We start from the raw sequence: 20,952 nt of genomic DNA, 5'->3' as shown, positions 1-20,952 counted from the left end.
AATTTGATTAGGTTTCTTAGTCAATGGAAGGGGGGAAAACAGGAGAAAAGAAGATGGGTGATTGAATGTTTTTAATTCTTTCAGAACTATATTTGATATTTAGAAGAAAGAATGACACAGGTGTAGCTTCCCCAGTGTTGGGCCTTTGGCACATCTTCTTTTGTTTTTTTTTGACCGAGGCACGTTTTCTTTGTTGAGATACATATATACATATTATTCCAACATATCTCTCCAATCTCTATTGTATGTAATATACATATATGTATATATATATTCCTTTCTCGTCAGAATAATTCCTATTCTAGCAATTAGTTTAATTTATCTAAAAACCACCCAAAAGAGAAAAAGAAGAATACAACTATTTTTCTACTTTTCTAAAGGGCACTTGAGTACGGAAAATGCAGAATTTATACAGGTTAGTTTTCCAATTTTAATAATGATCACATGGATGCCATATTTAGCTCAAATGTAATATATGGATCCTCTTCTCTCCATTTATACTACTTTATCATCAGATAAATGTTCACATTATTCAAAAACACTTATATACATCTGTGACAACTGATATATTGTAGAAGAGTACTCAGATGGTACCAATATGTGGTGGCACGCATAGGCGATACACAGGAAGAGTGAAGAATATATTCACTATATCGATCGACTTAAGAAATTAAAACGGCCAACTTAGATTATTTATAGGCTAAGTTGTAATAGAAATAGAAAATTAAAGAACTAAAGAGAAAACCGTAACTGATATACTTCTAATATAAAATAGTCTCTAAAGTCTAAACTTCTTTATGCATATGTGTTATCTAACAGGTTTTTTTCTTGCATCTAATTATGACACATTATTATTATATTAAATTAAATAAATATTGAAATTATTCATGAATAATAAAAGAAATTCTCAATTCATGAACAAATCTTAATATTTTTAAAAATAGCTTTCTCCATAGCTTAGAAAGTTTTTTGATATAATAATTTACTTACATAGTCATGCAAAGTGCTGGTCAGTACTTAATTAGTTGATATAAAATCGAATCTAAATTTGGTATGTCTAAACTATTATATATATTTTCCACCCGAAAAAAGCTATTATATATATATATATATTATTTAATACTTTATTTTCTAATAATAATAGAATAATTTCATCAACTTTAAATGGAGTGAAGCTAGAGACATTCCAAAGAAATCGTCATATAAACCTCTACTAGTAATCGGCATTTTAGTTGAGGTTTTAGTCCAATAATTTGCCATTCATCCTGAACAGAATATGTAGTCTCTCTTTCTATATATCTAAATTAATTTCTCATGCACTTTCTTGATTTGAAATCATAAGTATTTTTTTTAATTAAAAAGAAGATCCATGAGTTTAGTGTAAATAAATAAATAAATAAACTAAGGGGTACAAGTAATTCCGTTAAGATAATAGTCCTTGGAAATTTCCATTATTATGTGAGGGTGTGTACTACTTGCAGTACGCTCCTTTCTCATGTGCATAGGTATTTTGTTAAGTTATCATGCTTTCTTTTCTAGATCTATTGTGCAACTGAGTGATATACTGCCCAATGAAGTCTATGAAACAATTTATTATAGTCGGATATGTAAAGTCTTTTGCTAGGTGAATAATCAATCTGTTTATGCTTTCGTACCCCATTAATAAACTAATGGGACCTCACAATGTTTTATATTTGAGTGTCTACCATAAGGAGACTCCTTAAAAACTCAACTGTTAATGATGCTCCAAAAAATAACAAGATTCTTGCTAAAAAATCTTCTTATTTAACAAGAATGTTGTTATATTAAAATTGACAAGTTTCTTACAAAATAATGCAAAGTTTTTTACGATTTAGTAAGTAATAATAAGTTTCTTGTTAATTAACAAGAAAACTTATTGACAAACATCCGACATAAAATGACGTAACTTTCTCCGATTAGCCTCTGCAATTTGCTTCTTTCATGGAGGCTCCTTATGGAAGTTTAGCGCTTTATGTTTTCATTAATTTAAAATACGGAACAAAAACCTATACGTCCGAGTAGATAAGCTAGTGCATGTTCATAAGCATCTGAACTCCTTTACCTCTGTGTGTGTATATATATTTTTAAAAAAAAGGTTCATTATATATATATATATATACACGTATGTATAATATGGCTGCATCTTTCACTTTAGAGGCGTTGGTTAATAATTAGAACGAAGGGTCATTGACTACCAGTTGATTTATTTGTCATCACACACAGTAGTATTCAGCATGCTTAGGATTTCATCATCATCGAATGCTACATTCTTAATGTAGGAAAAAAATGGAAAAGAAACCCTTTTCCACTCTCTTATATATGTTTAAAAAAGTAAATAAATAGTTACTGCATCGATCTTAGGTACGGGTCACAAGAAGTTTCAATGGAATTAATTGCCAGTTATTTTTATACATATAGTGTTATATCAACTTATCATCTTTCAGATATTAACAAGCGGTAGAAAAATCCTTCGACCTTGTCCACGAACCCTGAGGCATATATGTCGCATCGCGTATATTCATGAACACTGAATTGCAATAATCATCTTTCGCAATCACAACTCTAAAAGAAGGCAACGCCAAAAAATAATAATTTAAACGGTCATTTTTATTGACTACATCTCATTTATATGTACACTTATAAAGCAGCCAACAATGGCCAAAAACATTAAAAGAAAAATAAAGAAAAGAAAAGGCAAAAAGAGAAAAAGATAGTCAAGAGACTACAACATACCCAAATTCATATAGCAGACCAAATATTCCCTCTTCAACTACGTACCGATCACCTCGTCCTCTGTTCTTCTCCACAGCATCTTATAATAGTGGTGCTGCCCTTTTTATTCACTAAAGCCTTATAATACTAAAGCACTTCTGGAGGTGAAAGCAAAGGGTGCAATGATCGTAGCTCGGGACGATGGCTATTGACTACAAAATACTTTCCTTAATTTTTTTGGTCAAAATAATAAGGTGCCCTCAATCTATTGACATATTAATTTTCACTCAGCCTCTGTCAATTCTGATAGCCGTAAGAATAGTTGAACTGAGTTTGCCCGTAACTGTTCCCGAGAAATGGTCCTCCCCTTCCTGCTCCGAACTCCCCTTCTTCTTGCAAGGCCAACTACATAGAAAACAAAAAATAATTGATTGCCAATAATTATATACTAATGAATTACAGGGGGAAAAAAAAAGATTATGTCAAAGAGGAAGCATGAATTTTGATTGGTAATTTAAGGAAAATGTAATGAAAGTATAGTCAATTAATTAGAGAAATAATCAGTAAAGTAATTATGGGAATAATAATAATAATTACCCAGAGGTCGTGGTCCTCGTCGTCGTCTTCTCTGGCGGAACAGGGGGCCTTGGGAAGTTCTCCAATCTCGTCATTTCGAGCGAACCTGCCACGTATACGGGGCCTGGTGTCCGCTAGTGTCTTCCGACATGCATACTGTCATTGTTCCAGTTGAGGAAATACATCAATAAAAAACTAATGATTTCTTTACTTTTCTTGACTTTTATTTACTAGTATAACACGAGGAAATTAATGTTCTTGTTGATCATTAATTTCACTGCACCTTGATTGTCTTGGTGAAATTTCTCTGGGTCCTCTTGGCTCTGTACTTGAGGATCCTCTCCTTCCTCTCCTGCACACTGTAACGCCCGACCTTGAGGTTCGCCTCGTCCGGGAATGCGCTCTCTATTCTTAAAGGGCTTGACAAGGAGGACCTCTGCTCACAACATTTCAGGTTCAGTCGAAACAAATTAATGAAGAATTAGAAGAAGTAGTGGGCAAAAAAGTTCAGTAATAGGTCAGAACAGAGGAAAGACAATAAAAGAATAAAAGAAAGGGAAATTCTAATATGATCCCGTATCATATGACACGGGTCATCACAGCCGTCCGCCCGTGACTGAAACGCGGATTCACGTGGAGTGGACGGCTGTGATCCCCGTGTCACATCACGCAAGACCCTCCGTAAAAAGAAATGATCCTTTCTTTTGGACAGTCAAAAAAAAGAAGAAGAGAGTAATAGAATTCAGCGCAATGTGATTATGTTATAAGACTTTGAGATTTCCTTGTACCAAAGGAAAAAAATAAAATATAATAGAATAAATGATTTTGACAAATATTTTCAGTTCCGTTTTCCTAAATTGCATGCTAATCATTGGATTGATGGGTAATATTAAAAAAGTTTCAACTCTTGAAGACATTTTCAGTTGAAATTGAAATGTCCCAGAAAAAGAGGTGACTTTCCACCGTTTGTCCATGAATTGCCGATATATTTGCTCTATAACTTCCATGATCTGCAATAATATGATGTGACTGCTTCATGAAAAGAAAAAAAGAAAATGAATGTCATAGTTCGGTGACTACGAGGTGAGGAAATTTATATGCCTCGAAAACTAGTGTGATATCCGTATGACGCACAGTTGAAAAAGACATAAAACCACTATAGACTGCGGTCGATGTTGACCCGTACAAACTTTAGAGTGACCTTTCGATGTCTCTAAAAGGTCAAATTTCAACTGTGTGTCAAATTTCCTGGTCAAATTTTACAAGAAGGGGAACCGATCGAACGAGAAGTACCTGCAGGTCACCAGCGCTGCAGACCCGTCTCATCTGAGCACCGGGGATGCAACTCTCGGGGGAGCTCATCATGCCGGCCTGTCCCTGCAAGTGATCCGCGGACTCCATGACGGCGTCAAATTGCGGATGAAACAGTGCGGCCGCCTGCTTCTCCTCCAACGAGTTGATGCTGTAACTCCTCTGCATATACTTCACCGCATTGGTAAAGCCGCTCTCATGCCCGCCGTAGCTGTGAGGGCCCGCAAAGGCTTCATAACCCACGGGGCTCCCCTCGGCCTTTACAGTTCCCTCCTGGACGCTGCCAAAGCTGCAGGTGGTGTGGTCCGGAAACCAGCCTGTGAAATCCGAGGAAACTGCCGTATGGAGGCTGAGGCTCTCGAGCTGGTGGCTAGGGGGAGAAGTCGAGAGGAGAGGGCTGCAATTTGCGGCACTTGATAACTGGTCGATCGGGTCGGGGAAGAGGATGTCCAGGCTGTCAATCATGGTCGAGTCACACAAGGGGAACGGTGGGTCGTCAGGCATGAACTGGAGGTTGGAATCGTAGATGAAGAGATCAGAAGACATCGAGGTGAATGCCAAAACTTCGATGTTCTTGTTAAAGGTGAAGGGACAGAGAACAAGGTTTTGGTGCTTATGTTTATGTGTTTTGTGGCAGAATATTGCTGCGTGGGAGAGGGAGTGTGTGTTTGTGTGCAAGTGCCAAGTAGTGCAATTCGACAATTGTGCTCTGCTTCCGATGAGATGGGTTTTTATTTGGGTCATGAGCTGACCACAGCAATAAGACAATAAAATATGATATGCCAGAAAGGTCGGCGTGCTCGATCGTGTTAGTGAAGTTTCTAACACTGCTTTTCTTTTTCTGTTATGAGGACATCTATTGATTTTTAGTACAATCATACAAAATAAATCGAAATAAAGGAATACATTAGTCCCATCAATGAGGATTAAATCCTTGATTTTTTCATTCGGAGTTAGTATATTATGTTACTGCACTAAAATTCCTTTCTCACTTACCCTGCCTTGGTTACAATGGAGGATTACAAACTTAGCACAAAAGGTAAAAATTCTATCGATTAATTAAAATATATGAGTGATATCATAAAGAGAATTGAATTTAGAACCGCGATCATGTTATAAAAATTCTTCCCTCTCTCATTTTCCTACCCTACTTTTCATATTTCCTCCTAAATTCACATCTCTCTTATAATTGAAAACCTAAGACATAAAAATATGAATGGCAAAAGTTATAAATGGGAATTTTCAATCTCTATTTGGTGAAATTGTCAGCCAATTCAGTAGGGATCAAGATGAATTTTCCATTTTTTCTTTCCTCTCGTTACAAAAGAAGTACAAGACCGAGGCAAGCCTTGATATTACAATTTAGAATCACATAAAAGAAGTACAAGGACATCGTAAATGAATAAGGAGAGAAAAATAATGATTACAACAAATCCTAGTATGCAGTAGTGAGAATCGAAATCTCGAAATCTATTGGGATGAATTTAAACTCGGGAAATTTCCTACTGTTAAAGCTTAGTTTGAGAGTGTTATTGTTGATGGAAAAGTGCTTAAATAGAATTACTAAAAGATAAGTGTTGATTTCATAATAAACTGGGGCTGTTTGGATTGTGGATGCAATTTTAAAATCACAATTCTAACTTAACTCTACCCATTACAAAATAAAATAACTCATACAAAGTCAAAAAGTGGGCCCCATTTATACCACTTTTTCCCCAACAAAACAACATAACTCATACAAACTCAAAGGGTGGGCCCCATTTATTCCACTCAAAATCAAAATCAAAATCTGATTTTAAAATCCTACTATGAAATCAAACGCAACCCTAGTATTCGGGAGACACTAATTTAAAACTTTGAATTAAAAGTAGCATTTAAAATAGAAGTTAAAACCAACGTAGGTTGATTCAAGCTGTTTGGTATTTGTTCCGCTTAAATAAGGTCTCGAGGTCAAGTCTTTATGAACTCAGAAAATAGATAGTGGGAGAGTTTTATCCCTTAGTGGTCCGACCCGACTTGACTGAATTAGTCCGTGCTCAATTAGGCTTCGGAATAACAAAATTCATACCAAAACAAAAATGAAAGTTAAACATAAATAATTTTCATAAGCACCCTATTAATGTGTTGAGAAAATAACGGTTGCAACTGTCAAAATTAATCCAAATCATGATTTTAAAAATATTTATCAAACACTATTTTTGCTTAAAAAATAGTGAAAAGCACTTCTTTAATCTCCACTATACTCTCGAATGAACACTAAAAATGAAGTTGTAACCGGGATTATGTAAAGAGAAAATTCCAGGGAAAAAAGAAAAAGAAAAAGAAAAAGTACACTACAAAATTATAGAGGAAGATAGCTATACCAAAAAAATACAGAGGAAGATACAAATGGTGGGTCCCACTTGAATTGTTTTTCCAATTTGACCACTTGTTTAATAATTTTTAGGTCCATATGAAGGCCCATGGGCCTAGACTTACATCTACCAGGAGAGCTATGAGAGCTGTCCCGCCCAACAATAGCTGAACTGCTGACGCCCGGGACTGAAATCATCCAAAGTCAAAAACATTTTTTTTTTTGCTTTTCTACACTGTATTTTTATCCTTCAATTGTAAATAAAATGAAACAGTTACAGTAAGAGGGAAGGAAAACCTATCTAAAATAAAGTTCGTTCCCCCTATTATCTTACCACTCATTCTGCTAATTGGTCGTTCGATAAATCTCAAGATATTTTAATGGCGATAACTGCCGATTAAAATACAGTCTTTTGATTTTGTTATTATCATTTGAACCATACTAGAGGTAGATGGATATCTTAACGCAAATGAAGAAATCATCTCGTTTTTACAAGTTTAGCTTATATTTTTCCCTGATGGATGGAAATTTTTCCGATGAATTAAGTCCGTTCTTTAAATCATTTTGATTTGATAACAACAAAAATGAAAGTCAAGTGAGCCACATCCTCCGGTCCAATTCTGCATTATGACCATAGAAAGAAATGGCTGGGCCATCACACCAGGCTAATTAAGGCCCAACTGGACGTATAACTTACTGCATCGTGTGCCCTCCGATGAATTCTTCTGGTGTATAGTAGAGGCCCACGGATTTAACAAGAGATCCACTAATAAGAACTGGATTCAGGATCTCATGATTCTATATCGGCGGCGAGTGTCAATGTGCCCGTCCCCCTTTATCCAAGACGTCGAGTTGAGGGCTTCTCATGTATAATTAATCTGCAAGATTTTTTTTTGCGCCTACCTCAAGACTTACAATCTAGGAACTTCTCTCGAACGATCGAGTCGGTCTACCTGCAGGTTTGCAGTTTGTACTTAAGTATACGAGAGGCAGAACATGTTTATGTCATATGACATAATACATCGCCGAACTCTAGTCACTTGTATTTGTGATAATTACCTTGTTGTAGATGCACTTTATCCTCTTAGTAACGTGCTCTAAGCAATTCGTGCATATATTCCAATAATTACCTTGTTGTAGATGTGCTTTAACCTCTTAGAAACATGTTGTAAGCAATTCGTGTATATATTCCATCTCCCACATGTAATCGCGTTTCCATAGTCGAGATTCATTGCTTAGTAATTAATAGATTTATTGGTATCTCTATTCTATGTCGATTTGTAAGCAAGTGGCCTACGATTGCGATACAACTTTGGAGCTTGATCAAGCTACAATTTTAAATCTGAAAGTGTAATTTGTAAATTAATTATATAGCACATACATCTGTGTGTTGGACGAATGAGGTACAATTATTTTATGTACTAGTAAATTGATTATTAATCGATGTGCGTTTGATAAAATATAAATATAGTACAACCGTGTGGGCTCATCATCATTTTTTTTTAAATTGCTGTGCTGCCAACACAAGGAACTTTTCTCGTCCACATATGACATATTATAGGACATCCTTTCACAATGATTAAATCATATATAATATAATATAAGCACATATGTATTTATTTTATATATAATGCACTTCGTATATGCGTAGAGGAAAGCTTCCGGCGGTTAATTATGTCGCTTAATATTAAGTACAAATAATTCATATAAATGATTAATTAATTAACTAATTAAATGATTAGCTATGGAGATTATTATATTACCATATAATTGTAATCAGAGAAATCAAAAGGAGGTGTAACGTAGTGGTGCATACCCTCGCCTTTTGACCTAGAAGTTACATGTTTGATAGATAGTGTGATTACATATGCTCATCAATTTGTTATTTAGAATTTCTCTTTCATTGTGCTAGATTTTGGAGAGACCCAAACTTGGGCTCGGAGGACTGGATCGACTGAGCGTTTTGATGGAGACGCTCATAATTGGTGGCCCAGGTCTCTGGGAGCAGCTTCACAAAGTCTACTCTGGAGATCTGTCTGGGAATATTGATGCAAGTGGGTGCGTTCAAGGAATCCACATAAATGATGAGGGCCTCCTCGGACTCTGGGAGTGAAAGATCCAGAGCATGGTTCTGGACTCGATAGAACATCTGGTAATGAAAGGTGGCTGCCACGGAGTCTTGAACCTGTGGAGCTCCAGTGATCTGGAGCTGGACCTTAAGGGCTGTTAATAGCTGCGGATCTGAAAAAGCCATGTTGAAGTTGGGAAATAGGGTGACAAAGACTGTCCCTGCGTTAAGGGTAGTCTCTATCGTCCCTTTACAGGCATGCTGGTACTCCAGAAATCTGGTGTCTAACAAAGCCATGCGTGCAACAACGGGCAAGCCCTTCCTGCCATGATAACTGAGGGCAAGTCGAATTGCACCAAAGTGAATATGAGTGTTCCCCTGAGAGATCCACTGTCGTGGAAACTCTGGAGGGATCTGGAGAGTCACGAACTGTTCAACTTCCGAGGCCTGAATAGGATGCTGGTCAAACCTCGTAGACTGGACGTATTCCTTGACTCGATGAGGGGACTGTCGGATGAGCTGTCGTATAGATCTGATGGGGGAAAAGGAGGGTTGTTTAGAGAATGCGGTATAAGGGTTTATGAGAGGAAGGTCTGTAGAGGAGATCTTATCGTCATCACTGAGGTATGAAACCTCATAGAGGGCGTCAAGTTTACTTCCGAAAGACTTCTGGAAGGGAGTCTCAACGGAAAGACTAACAACATACAGTTAATTATAAATAAAGTATATACACACAAAAAAAAAAGTAAACCTACACATATATTTGTATATTTGCAGACAAGGAATTAGGTGGAGGCACAAAATATTGTTATGTGTTGATGGAAACAGGAGTCAAAACTATAAATAACTAATTTGTTACAAACAAATACTTGCATTGCACTCCCACATGAAGGCTCCAATAAATTAAAGTTGCACGAGCGCATCTGCTAATTACTCCAACTTCGAATAGAATTCATGCAGCTACCTCACCTTGATGATATCAATGTCTTTGCTCCAACATGAAAGGTCGTAAGATAAATTAACTATATCATTAAATTATTTGTCATCATAATGCAGAGGCGGCGTAAATTACTGGACTGTTCGTACTAGCGGAAATGCCATATGCACGGGGTTATCATGGTATTTCACTATTTTGTTTATATTGATGAATACATGCATGGAATAGAAAGTGTCCTAGAAATATAAGGCATAATGTTTATAAATCCAAAACCTCATCATGGCAAAAGGTTACATATCTTCGTAAGTGTTAATCAAAAAGGCCAACGAGAGACAAGAAACAACTGTAAGTAAATTGCAAAATAACTGTCCCGTGGGCATGCAATGTGTTTACGTGGACCGTGAGATTAATTGCGCGAAGTATCACATCCTCGTTATCAAAAAAAAAAACTGCATTGGAGGTTAAAAATAAAATCAAAAAAGAAAAAAAAAAGGAATAATTGAAGAATGTTCCTGGACAGAAGTGTGTAACTAAACAGTTCCTTTATTTTTGCTATTATTGAAATTTTTTTATGAGAAAATTTTATAAAAGGAAAATACCTAAACTGTCCTATCAGCATTACTCTCGATTTTTCCAACCAATTATCTTATAGCATCAAATAATATATTTTTGAGTAACATATCTTAATTTTTGACGACCATCACCAATGGAAAAATTGTCTAAATGTGAAGATAATCTTTGCGTAAGAATAGATATTTTAGATCCATAATGTATAATAGTTATAGAAAGGAACAAGAATTAGGATCGATGACTGCAACTGGCCATGCTGCTGAATATTTCATTCTAGTAAGCATGTGAAAATGTACTGTTTAACCAATGACAAAATGGACACAATTTTTGGTGGGCTTATTGGTTTTCATTTTATATAAGGAAAATGAAAGAATTAAAAACGAAGAAAGAAATTATATCTGGAATCCAGAGTGGGGTGGGGGCCAAAAGGAGGAAAAAGAAAACTATAAAACAATCGGGGGAGAACTGAATCTCGGAAAACCCGGAGGAAATGATCGTCATTTTTGCCTTTGAGGCTTTGAAGTCTAAAGACCTCGGGAGCATTATCCTTTCAGAGGGAAAAAAAAAATTAAGAATCGATTGGAATTAGTTTGGATGATTTGGTATATCTTTCATTAAATAAAAGTCTGCATTCAAGTATTTTAAATAGAGAAAATTCACGGCTAAGAGAATTTTATCTTTTTATTAACTCAAATTAGTTTAAATCTAAATTAATTGGAGATCATTGTAATTTCAAATGCAAATAATGCGCTGAAAAAAAAATATAAGACAGAGCATTCTTTTCTTTTGTTTTATTTTATTTCATACATTTGTTTTTGGGGGAGCCCTTAGATAAATAACTATGACACATGTAAGCTGGTCGATTACGGAAATGATCTGAATATGGCGGTAAGGTGATAGCAAGTGTAATGACTAGGCACACTAGAGGCGAATTCGTATCATGCGTGGCGATTAAAAATTTAATTACAAATTAAAACAATAAAAAGTTTCGAAATTGACTCGCCATGTACAAGAAAAGTGTCCGGATGAGACTAATTATTTAATTAAGACTAGAATTTGCCAGTTATTATCTAGAATTGTTTCGCTAAGAATAATTTATCGAAGGTAAAAGTTAAATAAAAACTTACTTCCTTTTTCTTACTTTCTAGGAAGATATAGAAATGGGTTTAGATAACCAATGACAATTCTGCAGAACAGTTAAAGGGCAACCCGAGATGTGGTGTCAATACTCAATACTGCAATTAGAGGCTTCTCAAGTGCTTCCGACAATCTCTAACCAACATGCGTCGTTCAATGGAGGATTAAGGATGTGAAATTCTCACCGATCAGGATCGAACTCAACACCTAATGTATGGTTCAGAATCAGCGACTACCACTACATCAAGACTGTTTTCTCCCAATGGAGGATTTTAAACATGGATTCTAGTACTTCAATTTAGCGGTCATAAGTGTGCGTGCGCGTGTTTTTTTTTTTTTTCAAGCAGACTAAACAATGCTTATTATGAAAAAATGTTTTCATTTATATCATATTTTAAGTATCAACACCCATATTAATCTTAAAAATTTTAAATTAGTATTACTCGTATATTTTAATTTCTTCCAAAATTCAACAATTTCTTTTTTCTGCTACAACACTCCCTACCAAGCTTAACTGGGATTTTTAATTTTATTTTGGATTAATAACAAAAAAAGCATAAACTTTTCACATTTTAACAATTTTAGTATGAACTTTTTTCTTAACCTAAAAATGTACAAACTTTCAATTTGATAATAATTTTAGCACGGCGTCAAATTTTTATTAATTTGAATGGAATCGAGGCCACAAAGGGCGTCAAAGACCCTAATAGGGAGGAGGTCGCCAACAACTCAATTCAAAGGGAGTTGGGTGGGGTGCCCGGAATTGAGGCCCCCACCCCCGGAACTAGGAGAACCCTCAAATTGGAGATTTTCCTGATTTCGGCAAGTGGAGCCACGACCCTGGTCATTACCTCCTCGATTAGGGTCGTCGGCGTCCTCTGTGGCATCGCTTCCATTTAAATTAATGAAAATTTTGACATTGTGCTAGAATTATTATTAAATCAAAAGTTTGTACACTTTTAGGTAAAAAAAAAGTTCATGCTAGAATTGTTAAAATGTGAAAATTTTGTGTTTTTTTTTTGTTATTAACCCTTTCATTTTTGAAGGCATAAATTTCACTACTTATATTGCATAATCTTCTTGGTCTTCATTTCCAGTAAATCGGTGGATTACTTTGGCATCCCCATAATTCCATTAATTAATTAGACGACTCTAGCATTGATAAAGAAGTGTGATGCAGTTTCATACGTTAACTTCTTGCTGAAATTAATAGATTTTTTTGTTCAAATTTGTTTAGTGGAAATTCTGCCCCTTTATTTACGTTTACAGATTCCTTTAAAAGCCCTATACTCTGTTTTAACCCAAAAAAAAAAAAAAAGACTCTAGCACTGCTATTTCTTAATAAAACATTTACATCCCATATTCCAACTACCATGAAACGGTTTGTAAATTTTAATAAAAGAATGATACCATCTCGTAGAGGATACAAAATTTTTTTTTTTTGGAAACCTGGTTAAATATAAGTGACATCCCTATACTATGATCAACTTTTAACGTACGGTTACACCCCAAGCTTTTCAGAGTAAAATCTTATTCCTTAAACTATCGAAAAACAAAATACCACTCCCTAACCTGGTGAAATTCCTAAACTGTTCACAAGAATATCTAAGAAAACTAAAAAAATAAAAATAAAGTGAGAGAGAAGTGGTCTACCCTTCCTTTCGAAGAGAGAGGGCAAGGGTGAAACTCATGCCATTTCCTAAATTAATTCCACATTCATTAAAAAATTACAATCAAATTTCACTACATTCCTATTCATTTAACTTTCATCCCTGGAGATAAAAAAAATGAACAAAACTTTCTCTTGTAAAAACTTGATGGTCTGATTAGAGATTATTTTAAAGACAATCTAAAATTAACAAATTTAATACAAATAAATCTATGAAAAATATAACTTGAACTCAAGAAAAGAATTATTGGAGTTGGTTGAGAAATGACCCATAAAGAAATCTTTTTCTTTTTGTTTGTGTCAAAGCACAGTCTTATGGAATGTTGTCCCTGGACTTAAATTTATCCTGCGTTGGATTCCTCCGAGTCATAGGGACAGTCTTATAAAATGTTATCACTGGAGACACAGTTTCTCCCGCGATGGATGCGTGTGGACCTTGTGACGCACTAAGCATCCAACGGTGAGGAGACCCTCTATCATGAGGACACGAAATTATGTTAGAATTTCTCTAAATTTATTTGTCATTTTGCTTTGTCTTGAAATTTTAATTAATTTTCCATAAAAAAAATTTGTCCTTTATCATCCTCTCATTAATGTTCTTTTGTCATTATGTGGTGGGTGGGGAGTAATATTTTTATTAATTACGATAATTGAAAGAGTAACCTCAGCTTAGGTTTGCTTTTCGAGTGAGATAATAATTTAACTCAATTTGATTTTATGCAATAATTATAAATGTTAAAAAATATATTAATGTATGAAATATATGTTTATATAGATGTGAAAGTAGATGGAGAATTTATTATTAAAAATTTGATATGTGTATATAAATATTAAAGTAGATGGAGAATTTATTATTAAAAAATTAATTATAAAAATGGTTAGAAAAATATATGTGAGAGAATTTACTATTAAATTATAGAAAAAAATAAAAAATTAATGATTGTTTTTTCGAATTAAGGGAAAAATAAAATTGAGTTAAGTTGAGTAATTACGACTTCGAATACAAACGGAGCTATAATGCTTAGGAGTAATATTTACAAGAGGTCAAAAGTTTGGGGAATGATAGGAACATTTTAAAAACTTAAAAGGGGTTTTAGTGTTCTTCTGTAAATTAGTAAAGGGTGTCAATATTAAAATTCGATTACAAGCGAGGCCCGTAAAATGAGTATGATGAAATTGAAGTGTCAATATTGAACTTGATATTGGGTTTAGCAGCATCATATCATATCATTTCATATATATGTTAGAACAGGGATGTCAATTTCATTTGGTGAAATGCAGAGAGTGACAGTAGAACTTATTCGGTGATTTGGACTGATAAGTGTTGAAAATTATGGCTAATGGGTGAATGAGAAAATTGTTCACGAGCTATTGACTCTTGATTTTCTTGGTGGTTACAAGAAATGAATGGATTGCATTCATGAATAATCAAATACCATTAACACATATATTGAATATATGTGAGATATTATCCATAACGGAAGAATGGGAAGAGTCAAAGAAGCATTGAACCTAGCCTATAAAATCCAACAGACCTTTCAATCTGATTTCAGGACAAAAATTGATTAATTACTTGTTTAGGAATGATAAGCTAGTGTGGAGTTTTGTCTTCATGCACAAAGATCCGAATTTCCACCCGAAACCAACGGAATTCGGTGAATTGAGGTTCGAGGAATCCAAGTCTCCCCTTTTCTCTTATGTACCTTTTGAGATAGTGTTCACGCTTCACTTCGAGTTCACTGGAGTGTTGCTGTTTGTGTTGCTACTTCGCTTATTGCCGTTTTACCATGGGAAACGATTGTCCACGTGACCTCAAGCACCAAGGAGGGGACAATTCTGTTTCAAGGGGTTTGTGTCTAACACATGACTCGGCTCTCTCGTATCTTTTAGTTTCACCTTTGTTTCGATTTAAATTTTCAAGTTCTTACACTAGTGAAGTTCATTTAATTTTACAGCATTTTATTTGTCCGAATTGCTATTTGAATTATCTTTTAATTTTGTGACTTATTATGGCTAATTATATATTTTAATATAATCTTGAAACAGAATTTGTTATTTGAACGATTCGAATGGTGTCGAGGAACGATGGAGATACGACCAACGGAAGCCAAACTACTGGTTCCAACCCAGCTCCTATCTTGCCTAACCATTTGGTTAGCCAAAGCGTGGCTGCTCCCTTGATGGTCCCTTTGAACCATGTCGAGAAGCCCGAGAAGTTCAATGGGTTGAACTTCAAGAGGTGGCAGCAAAAGATGCTATTCTACCTCACTATTCTGAACCTTGCAAGGTTCTTGATTGAAAATGCTCCAACCCTATCTGTGGGGGAGTCAGATGTGCAAGCTCTCAGTGCGATTGACGCTTGGAAGCACTCCGACTATCTTTGCCGGAATTATATCAAGAATAGTCTTCATGATTCCCTGTATAGTGTCTATCAGGGGTTTAAGACGGCAAAGGAGCTATGGGAATCCTTGGACCGTAAATATAAATCAGACGATGCCGGTGCGAAGAAATTTCTCGTCAGACGATTCCTCGATTTTAAAATGGTGGATTCAAGGACCGTAATGAGTCGAGTGCGGGAATTTCAAGTGCTCTTGCATGAGATTCAGGCTGAGGGGATATCTCTAAGTGAATCCTTCCAAGTGTCTGTTGTCATTGAGAAGCTGCCTCCTGGTTGGAATGATTTCAAGAATTATCTAAAGCATAAGCGAAAGGAGATGACAATGGAAGATCTTGTTGTCAAGTTTCGAATTGAAGAAGACAATAAAAACTTCGGAAAGGATCTCATCCTCCCTGCTGCTAAGGTAAATGTCATGGAGTAAGGGCAAAGCTCCAAGAACAAAAAAGGCAAGAAGAAGCTGGGTACGAATGGAGGAATCTTCAAGCCCAAGTTTCAGGGGAAATGCTTCAATTATGACAAGAAAGGTCACAGATCTGTGACTGCAGGCTCTCAAAGAGGAAAAAGTACCATGAAGCAAACGTGGTTAATGAAATGGCCTGAGATGTGGCAGACATCAACCTATCTGCTGTGGTTTCAGAGGTGAACCTCATTGGGTCCAGCCCAAATGAATGGTGGCTTGATACCGGTGCCACCAGACATGTGTGCTCAAACAGAGACATGTTCACTATGCTCGAACCAGTCACTAGGGAGAGGATCTATATGGGAAACTCTACCCATTCTAATGTTGAAGGTCAAGGCAAGGTGGTCTTAAAGATGACTTTAGGAAAGGAGTTGACTCTGAACAACGTATTGTACGTACCTGAGATTCGGAAGAATTTAGTCTCCGAGTCATTGCTAAACAAACATGGGTTCAAGATGGTTTTTGAGTCAGACAAAGTTATTTTGTCCAAGTCTGGAATGTACGTAGAAAAGGAATGTGTGTGATGGGCTTTGTAAGCTCAATGTAATGACCATAATTTGTAGCATGGAAGACTAGGTCATGTTAATTATAATACTTTGCGTAGATTAATTAACTTGAATAACATACCTACATTCCAAATTGATTCATAGCACAAATGTGAAATTTGTGTTGAGGCAAAATTAACAAGGTCACCCTTTCAAACTATTGAAAGGAACACCGAGCCACTTGATCTAATTCATAGTGATGTATACGATTTAAAGTTCGCAACAACAAGAGGTGGTAATAATTATTTTATTACCTTCATCGATGATAGTACAAAATTCTGTTATGTATATCTGTTGAAAAGCAAAGATGAGGCCATAGAGAAATTTGTTCTCTATAAAAATGAAGTTGAGAATCAACTCAACAAGAAAATCAAGAGATTGAGGAGTGACAGAGGAGGCGAATACGTAACGCCTTTTGGGGAATTCTGTGCACAACACGGAATTATACACGAAAAGACTGCACCCTATTCACCTCAATCGAATGGTGTTGCTAAACACAAAAATCGCACGTTGAAAGACATGATGAATGCAATGATATTAACTTCATGATTACCTCAAAATATGTGGGGTGAAGCAATATTGTCAAGCAAAATAAGGTGCCTCGAAAGAAAGAGGAAAAAACACCTTATGAATTATTCAGAGGTAGGAAACCATCCTACGATCACTTGCGAGTGTGGGGGTGCTTGGCAAAAGTAGTTGTTCTGGCATCAAAGAAAGTAAAGATCGGTCCTAAGACGGTGGACTGCATCTTTATTGGCTATGCACATAATAGTAGTGCTTATCGATTTCTTGTGCATGAATCTAAGATTCTCGATATACACAAGAACACGATAATGGAATCAAGGAATGCATCGTTCTTTGAAGATGTATTTCCATGTAAATTGAATGAGGCATTGAGTTCATCGAAACGAACCTCACATACTATGAATGATAGACTTCATGACATAGATCATAAAAGGCAGGGTTCAGATCAAGAGATTGAACCTAGACACAGCAAAAGAGCTATAATTGAAAAATCATTCGGAAATGATTTTCTGACATATTTGTTAGAAAAGGAACCACAAAACTATGCTGAAGCAGTGAATTCCTCTGAGGGACCTCTTTGGAAGGAGGCAATCAAAAGTGAATTTGATTCCATTCTGCGAAATCACACTTGGGAATTAGTGGATCTCCCTACTGGTTGTAAACCCTTAGGATCCAAATGGATCTTTAAAAGGAAAATGAAAGCAGATGGATCCATTGATAAGTACAAGACCAGGCTTGTAATTAAGGGATACAAGCAAAAGGAAGGCTTGAACTATTTTGATACTTATTCTCCTGTGACGAGAATAAATTCCATTAGGATGATACTTGCAATTGCAGCACTGCGTAATTTGGAAGTTCATCAAATGGATGTGAAAACAGCTTTCCCAAATGGAGATTTAGATGAAGAAATCTATATGGAACAACTCGAGGGGTTCGTGGCTCCAGGAAATAAAATGAAAGTCTGTAAATTGGTCAAATCATTATATGGGTTGAAACAAGCGCCAAAACAGTGGCACGAAAAATTCGATAATGCAATGATTTCCAAATGATTTAAAATTAATGAGTGTGATAAATGTGTATACATTAAGGAGACAGAAAATGATTACACCATTTTATGTTTCTACATGGATGACATACTCATTGTTAGTAGTGATGACAGAATGATCAAATCTACGAAGAATATGTTGAATTCGAGATTTGACATGAAAGATATGAGACTCGCTTATGTGATTTTAGGAATTAAAATCATAAGAACATCAGATGGACTAATTTTGAATCAGTCACACTACATAGATAAAATTTTGGAAAAATTTACCAAAAATGATTCTGGAATTTCAAAGACTCCAATAGACAATAATCTTCATATATCAAAGAATAGATGAGAGAGTATTTATCAGTTAGAATACTCGCGGGTCATTTGAAGTCTAATGTATCTGATGAGTTGTACTAGGCCGGATATTGCATACTCGGTTAGTAGACTCAGCAAATATACGAGTAATCCGAGTAGGGACCATTGGAAGGCAATTGTCAGGGTACTCAGATACCTTAGATATACTCGAGATTACGGGCTGCACTATACTAGATATCCAGCTGTCCTAGAGGGGTACAGTGATGCAAACTGAATATCTGATATAACGGATTCGAAATCCACTAGTGGATATGTGTTCACACTAGCAGGTGCAGCAGTTTCATGGAAGTCCTCAAAACAAACTGTTATCGCTAGGTCCACAATGGAATCTGAGTTTATTGCTCTGGATAAATGTGAAGAAGAAGCTGAATGGATGCGCCATTTTCTAGAGAACATTCCTAAATGGGAAAAACCTGTGCCACTAATTTGTATCCACTGTGACAGTCAAACGGCAATTGGAATGGCACATAGTAATATCTATAATGGTAAGTCTAGACATATACGTCGTAGACATAATACCATTAGACAATTGATCTCAACTGGAATTATCTCTATTTACTATGTGAGGTCAAAGGATAATATAGCGGATCCGCTAACCAAAGGGTTAAGTAAAGAGCAGTTTGAGAAGTTGTCAAAGGGAATGGGTATAAAGTCCATTAGAGGAAAGGTTTTATAGCGGACACTCAACCTAACTGATTGGAGATCCCAAGATCTAGGTTCAATGGGACAACCAAGTTATAGAACCGAATTAAATCACTGTAGGGGAGAAAATCCCTGGATCATTCCTCGATGAAACAGTGATAAACGGATAAGGCTAGCAATCTAAATTGCTTTAATGATATGTGAAATCACATATGTGAGAGAGAAGTGGGGCCGCTTTAGAGGAGAATTTTTATGGACTTTAATTCTTTAGAAACTCTGGCAGAACCAGGACGGTGTTCCATGGCAAAAATGGACACAGCTATGAGAATCGAAGGAAGTCAATTGACTCCTGTGTGAGGTGTGTGATATCTTTACACAAAACAGTGGAACAATTCAAGGACTTCGTGTCTATTGGACTACTAGTAAAGTACATGCATTTTCACAAGGGAAGGTTCAAGGGTGGTGACACCTACCTATCCTATACAGGTTCAACTGGTGAACACTATCTACGAGTCGAAACAAAACAATTTCCATTCATGTGGGGAATTGTTGGAAATTATGGCTAATGGGTGAATGAGGAAATTGTTCACAAGCTAATGACTCTTGATTTTCTTGGTGGTTACAAGAAATGAATTGATTGCATTCATGAATAATCAAATACCATTAATACATATATTGAATATATGTGAGTTATTCTCCATAACGGGAGAATAGGAAGAGTCAAAGAAGCATTGAACCTAGCCTATAAAATCCAACAGACCTTTCAATCTGCTTTCGGGACAAAATTTGATTAATTGCTTGTTTGGGAATGATGAGCTAGTGTGGAGTTTTGTCTTCATGCACAAAGATCCGAATTTCCACCCGAAACCCACGGAATTCGGTGAATTGAGTTTCGAGGGATCCAAGTCTCCCCTTTTCTCTCTTATGTACCTTTTGAGATAGTGTTCACGTTTCACTTTGAGTTCGGTGGAGCGTTGCTGTTTGTGTTTCTGCTTCCCTTGTTGCCGTTTTACCCTGGGAAACGATTGTCCACGTGACCTCAAGCACCCAGGAGGGGACAATTCTATTTCAAGGCGTTTGTGTCTAATACAGGACTCGGCTCTCTCGTATTTTTCGGTTTCGCCTTTGTTTCGGTTTGAATTTCCAAATTCTTACACTAGTGAAATTTATTTAATTTTATAGCATTTTATTTGTCCGAATTGCTATTTGAATTATCGTTTAATTTTGTGACTTATTACGGCTAATTATATATTTTAATACAATAAGTCCAATCTTACATGCATGCAAAATGACTAAAAAATGAGTGTTTTCCTGTATAGTTTCATAGCGACTCGAATTTGAGTGCTAATACATATATTTATAGGTCTCTCACTTCTTCACGGGGGGAACTCCACTTCATAATTAATGGGCCACAATTATGCATGTAATTACCAAATTGCCATTTGCGCAAAAAATATTACCAAATTGCCATGGGTGAGTAGTCGGCAGTGCCAAATTCGGCTGCCCTACTATTACTCATATGAATATTTACCATAAGAGTTGCGTATATTGATCACCAGACCAATTGTATTGAATAAATTAAAATTTAAATAAATCTTAAGAAGAGACAAGAGACAAGGG

General features: G+C 35.9%; 1 protein-coding gene across 1 annotated transcript; it reads right to left on the bottom strand.

Annotated features, from left to right (window-relative positions):
• Positions 1-2,609: 2,609 nt before the first annotated feature.
• Positions 2,610-5,320, bottom strand: LOC116203097. Its single transcript, XM_031534760.1, has 4 exons — positions 4,603-5,320; positions 3,593-3,745; positions 3,331-3,465; positions 2,610-3,138 (listed from the first exon to the last, which is right to left on the bottom strand). The coding sequence occupies exons 1-4, from the start codon at positions 5,164-5,166 to the stop codon at positions 3,031-3,033; spliced, it is 960 nt and encodes a 319-aa protein (XP_031390620.1). The 5' UTR covers positions 5,167-5,320; the 3' UTR covers positions 2,610-3,030.
• Between the last annotated feature and the right edge of the window lie 15,632 nt (positions 5,321-20,952).

This window comes from Punica granatum, chromosome 4 (genome assembly GCF_007655135.1).
Source record: "Punica granatum isolate Tunisia-2019 chromosome 4, ASM765513v2, whole genome shotgun sequence".
Classification (NCBI taxonomy): domain Eukaryota; kingdom Viridiplantae; phylum Streptophyta; class Magnoliopsida; order Myrtales; family Lythraceae; genus Punica; species Punica granatum.
Note: the sequence above shows the minus strand (reverse complement) of the source record. Positions and strands in the feature narration are given on the sequence as shown.